Below are 10857 nucleotides of genomic sequence, written 5' to 3'. Positions count from 1 at the left end.
CAAAGGGGGGCCCAGCAAAAAAAGTTTGGGAACCACTGCCCTAGGAGATCCCTGAGGTCGTCTGATCAGGGCTTACTTGCTTTAAAACATACTAAGATGAGAACTAAGGGGGACGGAGTTTTTGCCACTGTGGCCCCTGGACTGTGGAGCTCTCTCCCCCAAACCTTAAGAACTGTGGGCTTAGCAGTTATTTTTAAAAACAATTACTTTGTGATTCTGCCTAGAAAGGTGCTATACAAATAAAAATATATTTATTTATTTATTTAATAATCTATCCAAAGTTAAATTAAAGGTCAATTGACAATTTTAAAACGCTTAGTTGTTTATCAAATAATACCATTCAGAACTGAAATGATCAGCGGTGAAATATTTCACTCCTGACCTGAGAGTTTCCAGTGTACAATGTGGACTCTGTAGTGCAGCAGACAGAAGCTTGACTCCTAAATCCTGTAGATCATTGTTACTCAGGTCCAGCTCTCTCAGACTACAGGACTGGGAGTTGAGAACTGAAGACAGGGCATCGCAGCTTCTCTCTGAGAGGTTACAGTGAGTCAGTCTGAAAGAAACACACAAACAAATGAAATCAGTCAAATAAAACAAAAATTTGAAAATACGTAAAAATCCTGTAAAACTACTAAAGACATAATCTCTGACTTGTGACTGGAAATGCAATCTTCTCAGATCCATTTGTACATTTTAATAGCACATTCAGACAATGTAAAACAGTAACACTTTAATTTTTTTAACTTGTTTTGGTAACATCTCCCCTCCTGAAAAAAATCTCTCCTAGTAGCAACTATCACACCCGCAGCAAGCAAAAGATACAACATTTTCCACTGTCAGAGATTATTTAAATGACTGCAGCTATTGTTGCACCTGACCAGTCCAGCTGGTATTCACACAAGATCACATGGGTAATGCAGGACTGAGCGCGAGGCCTGGGTTTTGAAATTTAGTGACTTGCCATACATAAAATAACAGTTCAGAGATCACAAAAATGATACTAATGTTACTGAAATTAATACCAGTGTCTCCACATGTAGAATTATACCTTTCAGCAGTTAATCCTACTAAGGTGTTTTTGCATCACCAAAACATCTTTGTTATGTGTCAGACTTCTTAAGAAAATACCTTAAATGAAATATAAATAACTCTAACACACAATTTTAAATTAAATAAATTAGATAAGAAAACAACATCACTATATCTCAGAAACCAAAATGATATCTCACTTATTCTGCTACACAAAATCAGAGTCCTAAATAAAAGGCCACTTGACAAGGCTATAAAGCATAGTTGTTTATAGATGCAAATCATTCAGACTGTAAATGATCAGCAGTGAAATATTTCACTCCTGACGTGCAGTGTTGGGTAAGTTACTTTAAAAAAGTAATTAATTACTATTACTAATTACTTAATCAATATTGTATTTAAAATACTTATCTAATTACTGTGCCTGAAAAGTAACTTAATTACTCAATAAGTAATTTAACTAAATACTTATTAAAATCCCCATAAACCTTGAGTGGACAAACAATATAAATTTATAAATTAAACTCTTTAAATAATAAATAATTTAAAAAAAAATACGAGTCAACATGAAATAGTTTAGCCTTTTTGCTTCCTGAATCATCTTTATTACATTCTATTAAAAAAAATTCTGTAATAATTACATTTTTTAGTAAGGAATGTAACTTTCTTTAGCTAAGAAACACAATTCCAGAATAACAAATATATTTTTCTGCAACATATCTGAATAACAAAAAGCTTAACGTAAGAAATGTTTTACATGACATATTTCACGCAGTAAACATTAAAATTTTTACATTTTTAAAGCAATGAGTAACATATTCATACATAATGTATGTAATCATGTCATGTGATTCAACAAAGTGAAGTTAATTCTGAACTTTGGTTAACAAACAGAATTCCTCTGAAACTTCCTCAAACCAATGAGCACCATATTTCCTGCATGCTGTATGTACTGTATGTAGAAAAGTAAAGTGACGGGAATATTTCCATTTCATAAAACAGGCCCTTGCTTCAGCCGAGTCCGACATCTTCCGCTGTAGAATACGACTATGCGGCAAACTGGCGCGAAATGACGTGCAGCTGCACTGCAGCGATGTTAAAGCGGCAGAGTTTATTTTTACCTTTAGAAGATAAATTATTGAAATTAAATAATGATTTTCAGCGAGTTTAGTTATTTTACAATGTAACGCAAGTAACAGTAAGTAACTGTATTTAAAATACCTAAAAATGAACAGTAATTAGTTACTCTACTTTTTCAGTGGAAAAGTAATTTAAATACAGTAACTGCTGACCTGAGAGTTTCCAGTGTACAGTATGGACTCAGTAGAGCTGCAGACAGAAGTGTCACTCCTAAATCATGTAGATCATTGTTACTCAGGTCCAGCTCTCTCAGACTACAGGACTGGGAGTTGAGAACTGAGGACAGCGCACCACAGCTTCTCTCTGAGAGGTTACAGTGACTCAGTCTGAAAAAAGAAACAAACAAACTAATGAAATCAATACATAAAACAAAATTTGTGAAAAAATGTAAAAATGCCAACATGCAACACAATTAATGGTTAACAAAATAACTTCATTAAAACACAATTGCCCTTCTAGATCAGCACTTAGTCCTTGTAAGGTCCACTTCCCCCACCTTCTGATTCAGAAGACATGAATACAAACTGCAAATCTAATAAAAACATAATTTCTGATTTGTGATTAGAAACGTAATCTTCTCAGATCTATTTCTACAATTTAGAGCCAAGTGGACAGCCGAAACAGGAACATTCATAGCAAAAAAGATGAGAGAAGACATATTTTCAGTAAATATTATGCTGTCAGGAAATACCAAAGGTAGGTAAATTCTAGTTGTTGTGGCTTTTTGGTAAGACATGATTTGTACTCTTCTGCAGCTTAGGGCTGGGCAATATCATACCGTTCACGATAATACTGGTATAATGTTAGGCAATGATAAGAAAATGAAATATTGCGATAGAATATAAGTAAAATGTGCATGTGCAGTGCATTTGTTTTCATACGCACATGTCAGAAAAAGTATGGCGGCGACGGAGAATGAGAAGGGCGAAAGCAGATCGTTGAATAAAACAGATGAACCAAAATTGGTTTGTAAAAACGGGGCCAACTTCAGTAGTATGGAACTGGTGAGGTTTTTGTCTGTCAGATACCCACCAATTTTTGGTAGAACATGCAAGTGGGCTGAAAAACCTGGGGCTGCACAAGGTCAAAGCGTTAGCGCCGTCCAGCCCCACACACGGGGCGATCCGCGTTAACTTGCTAACGGTGATTTGCCATGTCATTTTAACAAGATTGCTGAGAGCACTGATTTTAATACTACTTTGTTAAGCTATGAAGCCGCACCGCTTGATTGATTGTCGGAGCATTACGGCTACCATAGTCACGTGCCTTATGGAGTAATACCTACTGTGATTCAACATAATATTAGTATTGTGTGTGTATAACCTCTTTTTTAAGTTTTGTGGACATTATACATGGTTATGCTCAGGATATGTCGGCCCATTTCTACTGAAAATGCCCTTTGGTTTAACTGTCAGCATGGAATTTGCATTTGCACTGTAACATTTTTATATAGCTTTAATGCACATAAAAAAACAGCTGCTTGTTTAAGTTAAAATACATTGTTCGGGTTTTTTTTTTTGCACTAATAAAGTTGTAGAGTTGTTAAGTATTTTGTCTCGCGTCAATTATATTGTCAGTTATATCGTTACCGCAAATTTTCAAATATATATCATGATAAATATTTTTGGACATATTGTCCTACCCTACTGCTGCTCTTTCTACACCTTGTGGATGAGTTGCTCTGATATCAAGAAACATGTACCTCATTCAAGTTTTTCCTCTAAACTAAAGTTTTTCCACACTCTATTCCAGCTACAAATCACAGGTGGAACCCTTCAAATCAAATCAAATCAAATCGATTTCTATAGCACTTTTAAAAGCAACAGAGTTGACCAAAGTGCTTCGCAATTAGTTCAGAACATGAGAAAACAATAGAAAAACAAATACAGATAAACAAGATGAGGCAATGACAATGTATACAACATAAAAACAAGACAAAAATAGCAAACAGAAAAAAAGGCCTGATGGTACTCAAACTGAACTCGAATTAAAAACCAACATAAAAAATTGAGTTTTAAGGCATGCTTCTAAAGACTGACTAGACTCTGAAGTACGAATATCATCTGTCAAGTTAGTCCAGAGTCTAGGCACTGCAACTGCAAAGGCCTGATCTCCTCTACGCTTCAATCAAGACCTCGGTTGTACTAAGAGCATCTGGCTAGACAATGTCATTACTCTTTAAATAGAAAAGAAAGAAATAACTGTGCCCATGTGGATCCTTATCATTCAAGATCGTGAAAAGATTCTATACTCAGAGAATATTGTTGATTTCATATGACAGAGAAGATTTGGGAGATGCAGGAGGTGAAGATTTCTCAGAACACTAGGCACTTTGACTTCACTGTATAAAGTAGGGAAGTCAGAAAAGGAGGGAGAAGTGAGGAGATGGACACAAGGAAATGTCTTGGGCAGACTCAAACTCAAGCACTGGAGTCACAACTCTAACCTTTAGTACATGAGTCACATACTCAGTAAACTATAGCAGCAGTCAGCAGTTTGTCAGTTAATTTGAAGACGATGAGAATGGCTATGAGCCAATCCAAAAACAACCTCATCAGCAGCCACGAAAGGGGAAAAAAGCATTTAGACTGAATGGTCTTCTTGCCCAAGGAGTGAGCCACTGTATTCATTGTACAGGCCATCCAAGCTGATTTCAACTTTTGATCCCAGATACCACCTGGAAAATCATCCAAATTAGGAGATTTTCCCTGATCTGATTTGTGTTTTCAATTCAGTTGTAACAAAAGAAGAGCTGTTATCTGTGTGCCCACAATAAAAAGAAAGACAATGTACATGTGTAAAGTCTGAAATCATTAAAAGCAATGAAAAAGCTTATTATGGATAGTGGTGCAGATTATCATCAAAGGCTGGCAAAAAGGACACCGTGTTGGCAATAAATGGCATGAAGTCTGAGTTGTTTTTGTATTTTTGATTTTTGTGGGTGGATTATAATCTGGAGGAAATTTTATGGCAGCCATAGAAGAGACAACCAGGGAAAGTATGCTTAAGACGGAAGGAGCTAGAACTGCTTGTTTGATATGCACCAAAGTCTGCACCAACAATTTGACAACTCCCACTTGGCAACAGTGTGAAGGAAAAACTCCAGGAGAATGAGGCTCAGGAGGTACAACCATCTGCTGTTAACAGTTTGGGGTGAGGGGAGAGCTCAGGTCAAGAATAGTAAACAAACACTGAAGCCCAAGGCACAGTGTAGTAAAAACTAATGATTAAATGCAAAACTGGTGTATGAACACATGGAAAGTAAAGTTTGATTGTTTTTTTTTTTTTAAAAGACCAGTAACACAGCAGCAGCACTAATAATGATACTGCCATAGTTTTTGGATGTTGCATCACAAGAACATTGAGTTTATGAGACATTAAAAAGGTTACAGTTGTTTTAGAGTAATTGCCATGCTTTGGGACACAAATTCTTACAAAGACAGAAAGTCTGATTAAATAAATTACAGACTCAACTGCATGATAAAAGTAGAGGGATCAGTACAAATGTACTTACACAGCTTTGTTGGAGGCTTTGACCACTGGCAGTAGCCTCCGAAGAGCCTCCTCTGAAGCTGAGTATTTCTTCAGGTCAAATACATCCAGATCTTTTTCTGATGAGAGTAAGATGAAGACCAGAGCTGACCACTGAGCAGGAGACAGTTTATCTATGGAGACACCTCCTGAAGTCAGTGACTGTTGGATCTCCTCTACTAGAGAACGATCATTCAGTTCATTCAGACAGTGGAACATATTTATGCTTTTCTCTGCAGACAGATTCATACTGAGTTTCTTCTTAATGTACTGGACTGTTTCCTGAATAATCTGTGAGCTACTTAGTGTGTCTGGCAAAAAATTTCGTAGGAGAATCTGATTGGGCTGCATTGAAAGACCCAGGAGGAAGCGCAGGAACAAGTCCAGGTGTCCATTTGGACTCTGTAAAGCCTTGTCCACAGCACTCTGGTGGACATACTGTAGTTTTGGTGCATTAAAAAATTTTGACCACCAGGACGATGTCTGTTGTTCTTCCAGCAGATTGACTGCAGAGTTGATGAAGGTCAGATGGACATGAAGAGCAGCCAGAAACTCCTGAACACTCAGATGGATGAAGCAGAACACCTTGTCCTGGTACAGTCCTCTCTCTTCTTTAAAGATCTGTGTGAACACTCCTGAGTACACTGAGGCTGCTCTGATATCGATGCCACACTCTGTCAGGTCTGATTCATAGAAGATCAGGTTTCCTTTCTGCAGCTGATCAAAAGCCAGTTTTCCCAAAGACTCAATCGTCTTCCTGCTCTCTGGAGTCCAGTGTGGATCTGTCTCAGCTCCTCCATCATACTTGACCTTCCTTATTTTGGCCTGAACCACCAGGAAGTGGATGTACATCTCAGTCAGGGTCTTGGGCAGTGTTCCTTTCTCTCTGGTTTGCAGCACATCCTCCAGAACTGTAGCAGTGATCCAGCAGAAGACTGGGATGTGGCACATGATGTGGAGGCTTCGTGATGTCTTGATGTGGGAGATGATCCTGCTGGCCTGCTCCTCATCTCTGGATCTCTTCCTAAAGTACTCCTCCATCTGTGGATCAGTGTACCCTCTAATCTCTGTCACCATATTAACACATTGTGGAGGGATCTGATTGGCTGCTGCAGGTCGTGTGGTTATCCAGATGCGAGCAGAGGGAAGCAGGTACCCCCTGATGAGGTTTGTCAGCAGCACATTCACTGAGGTGGACTTTCTAGGGTCAGTTAGGATTGTAGTTTTGTGGAAGTCCAGAGGAATTCGAGACTCATCTAGACCATCAAAGATGAACACAACTTGGAAGTCTTCAAAGCTGCAAATTCCTGCTTTTTTGGTTTCAGTAAAGAAGTGATGAACAAGTTCCACCAAGCTGAACTTTTCCTCTTTCAGCACATTCAGCTCTCTGAAAGTGAATGGAAATATGAACTGGATGTCCTGGTTGGCTTTGTCTTCAGCCCAGTCCAGAGTGAATTTTTGTATTAAGATTGTTTTCCCAATACCAGTCACTCCCTTTGTCAGCACTGTTCTGATTGGTTCATGTCTTCCAGGTGATGCTTTAAAGATGTCTTCTTGCCTGATTGTTGTTTCTGGTCTGGCAGGTTTCTTGAACACAGTTTCAATCATTCTGGCCTCATGTTCATCATTGATCTCTGCAGTCTCTCCCTCTGTGATGTAGAGCTCTGTGTGGATCTGATTCAGAAGCGTTGGGTTTCCTGCTTTAGCAACCCCCTCAAACACACACTGGAACCTCTCCTTCAGGTTAGATTTGAGTTTAAACTGACAGTTTTGAAGACCCTCTGAATTTAAAACAGGAAACAAGATGATTAGTGTAATCCATTTTATATAGAATGAAGAATAATATAATACACACACACACACACACACACACACACACACACAAAAAGATATGACTCTGTTGTGGCTTCTGCTATCTTTTATGGTGTGGTCTGCTGGGGCGGCAGCATCTCTGCTGGGGACAGGAAGAGACTGAACAGGGTGATCCGAAGGGCCAGCTCTGTTCTAGGATGCCCTCTGGACCCAGTGGAGGTGGTGAGTGACAGGAGAATGGCGGCTAAGCTGTCATCCCTGTTGGACAACATCTCCCACCCCATGCAGCAGACTGTGACAGCACTGAGCAGCTCCTTCAGTGGGAGACTGCGGCACCCACGGTGTGGGACGGAGAGATTTCGCAGGTCTTTCCTCCCCACTGCTGTCAGACTCCATAATAAAGACTTTAACTGATCAAGCACACACATCCATACATATGCAATAATACTAAGTGCAATAATCCTTTCTGTCACTCCTTGGCGGCCGCTTGTCGGGGCCTGGGGCCTGGGGCTCGCTCGGGCCCCCTTTGGAGGTGGGGTGCCCCCGGCCTCTCGGCCTGGGGCTCGGTCACTCAGGCACAGCTGGGGGCCGGCGGAGCTCACGGGCGCGTCACTGCAACTCCCCCTGGCTTCTGCTCCGCGGCTGCTGGGCGAGCCCTCATCTGGGACTCTCCTCAGCTCTTACTGGAACAGTGGCGCGGCTGCCCCTCTGTTGGTCTTCCATGGTCTCTTGTGTTCTGGGGGCCTCTGGATGTCTGGAGTTTTGATCTCCTCCATACCCGCTTCACACCCTGGAGGACGGGGCTGTGGCCCCCCCACACTCCCTAGCAGATCATTACATGGAGAAACCTTTGGAATGCAAGCATGCTGATCCACACAGGTATGCACACAGGTGTACACATGGGTATTCACAGACGCGGACTAAAGCTTTCTTGGCTGCTGCCTCAAAGCACACTGTGCGCTGTCTATCTTGCGTGCTGCACAATATCGTTTATTATTCAGTAACTATTGATATCTATGACTAGCTAGTTTATTGTGATGGTGCTTTGTTTTCTCTATTATTATGTTGCTCTTTGTTGTTTGCTGTCTCCTCTGTTTGTTTTTTTTGTTGTTTGTTTGTTTTTTTTTTGTTTTTTTCTCCATACAGGTGACCCAGGAGTTGTTGTTGTTTTTTTTTTTTTCTCCCCCCTTCTCACCGTCTCTTCTCCCCTTTGGTTTTCTTTCTTTCTCTCCCCCTCTTTCTCTCATTCATTCCCCCTGTCCTATTTCTTAAAGAAAAAAAAAAAAAAAAAATGACAAAGGATTGAACTATAGATTACTCACCCTTTGCTTTAACTGACCATCCATACATATGCAATAATACTAAGTGCAATAATCCTTTCTGTCATCGTTGTATTTTTACTCAGTTGTATATAGTATTTGTATTTGTATTCTATTTTTATCTTATTGTATATTTATTTTATTTTATTCTACTGTATATAGTATTTTATTCTATTCTGTACAGTTGTGTACTGTATTTATTCTTATTGTATTCTAATTTTTGCCTCATAACTTTTGCACTGTCCACTTCCTGCTGTGACAAAACAAATTTCCCACGTGTGGGACTAATAAAGGTTATCTTATCTTATCTTATCTTATTTTAAATGTCTGCTGAGAATATAGCCCAGAAGAAGCGGATAGTATAGCTTTTATTTTGGAAAGAGCCATTTCTCTGTAATAAACTCTCTTTTCCAAAGATGAGTGATTCCTCAATCAGATACAGGGCTTGCAATATCGCTAGCCCGACGTCCCGGGGCTAGCGATTTTTCCAGTCGGGCTACCAAAATCTATCTCTGCCCTGCCCGTCGGGCTATTGTAGGAAGAAAAATATATGTCAATGCTTTTGCATTCTTTCGGAAATGTAGCTGGGTAATTATGTCATTGGCATCGGTGAGCCACTGTCAATATGTGACATATTGAAATCGCGTTTGAATTTGCGCTTGTTTTTTGCTTTCACTTTGCAATTGAACTGTGTATAGAGAGCGACAGCACTGATTGGTGAGTGATGATAATTTGCGCACCAATTCCTCTGACATCGTCTTATCAATCGTTAGCTTACTATGCAAACATGACAAGTGAAATCTCCCGCAGCAAGCTTAAACATGTGAGAGGTTGATCGCGCAGAGAATCGCTGAGCTTATGTGAGTGGGGTAATGGGGTCGTCGGGGACGACTGACCCCTTAGGTGGGGCTATGTAGCGGGTCAGGGCTGTTCGGGGTTCTGTTTGTACAGTTATGTTTTGTTTATGTTGCCATAGTGACGGGTGACGCCCTCTCGCTGCGACGGTGTGTCCTTCCGGGGTCAGAGGGCGCCCTGTGTGTTGTTGTTGTTTGCTGTGCGGTTGCCGCGCTGAGCAGTTAGCTAGCGGCAGTGTTCTTCTGCAGATGTCAATAAACGGCTGTGCTCCCTGGCTAGCTCACGGGAAGCAAGACCAAACGACACCTCCGTCTCCTCCTTGTCTGAGCTCGCCACAATATTTTAGTTCTGCTGAGCCAAATAAGACAGGTCAGGGTGAAGAAGTGACAGCCAAAGAAAAGCTTACCACAAAACGGAAAAGTTATGACAAATCAGACTATAAGGCAAAAAGAAAGTGCAGCTTTATGGTTTCATGGACAAAAGAATTTCTGTGGCTGCAATATGACAAGCGAAATAACCAGGGCTGCACATAAGTGGTCCGCAGGTGCGCATTCGCTGTCAAAATAAAAAACGGGCACAAGATAAGAAGTTGCAACGCGTGTTTGCATACATAAGATTTTCAGGAGGAGGACAGACATTTGTTTAGAACTCTTAAAGATGTCGAAGAAGCAAGCTCCTTTAAGCAATTACTGTGATGTTCCTCCACCTCCAAAGAAATGTCAGAAGGAGTCCGAACCACAAAAGAAGCACGTATTCTCGGAAAAGTAGTTGCAGGAGGTGAGCTGGCTTCAAACAAATGATGAACGCACAGAGATGTGGTGCGGAATGTGCCGTGAAAATTTAATAAATGACAAATTAAAAAGGCATGAACATTTTTTTTTGTATCGAAAAAATATCGAACCGTGACACCAAAGTATCGAACCGAACCGTGAATTTTGTGTATCGTTGCACCCCTAATATAATATATATATATATACTATATATTAGTAAACTATTATAGTATATGTGTGTGTGTGTGTGTGTGGTGTGTGTGTGTGTGTGTGTATATATATATAGCTCTACATATATGTATGTCCGTGGTGTGTGTGGTGTGTATATGTATAGTGTGGTGTGTGTGTGCTGTGTGTGTATATATATATATTTATTTTTGTGTGTGTGTAGTGTATGC

The 10857-nt window shown here is 40.1% G+C and overlaps 1 protein-coding gene across 1 annotated transcript in view; it reads right to left on the bottom strand.

The window, feature by feature from the left end:
* Nucleotides 1-273: 273 nt before the first annotated feature.
* Nucleotides 274-10857, bottom strand: part of LOC102294661 (protein NLRC3-like) — a 46978-nt gene continuing 36394 nt past the window's right edge. Inside the window, exons 7-9 of the mRNA XM_042216261.1 lie at nt 5687-7484; nt 2325-2498; nt 274-556 (exon numbers count right to left, since the gene is read on the bottom strand). Coding sequence (XP_042072195.1) covers nt 316-556; nt 2325-2498; nt 5687-7484 — 2213 coding nt within the window. The 3' untranslated portion in view covers nt 274-315. The remainder of the gene's footprint in view (nt 557-2324; nt 2499-5686; nt 7485-10857) is intronic.

This window comes from Haplochromis burtoni, unplaced genomic scaffold (assembly GCF_018398535.1).
Source record: "Haplochromis burtoni strain Fernald_Lab_line unplaced genomic scaffold, NCSU_Asbu1 Contig_986, whole genome shotgun sequence".
Lineage (NCBI taxonomy): Eukaryota > Metazoa > Chordata > Actinopteri > Cichliformes > Cichlidae > Haplochromis > Haplochromis burtoni.
Note: the sequence above shows the minus strand (reverse complement) of the source record. Positions and strands in the feature narration are given on the sequence as shown.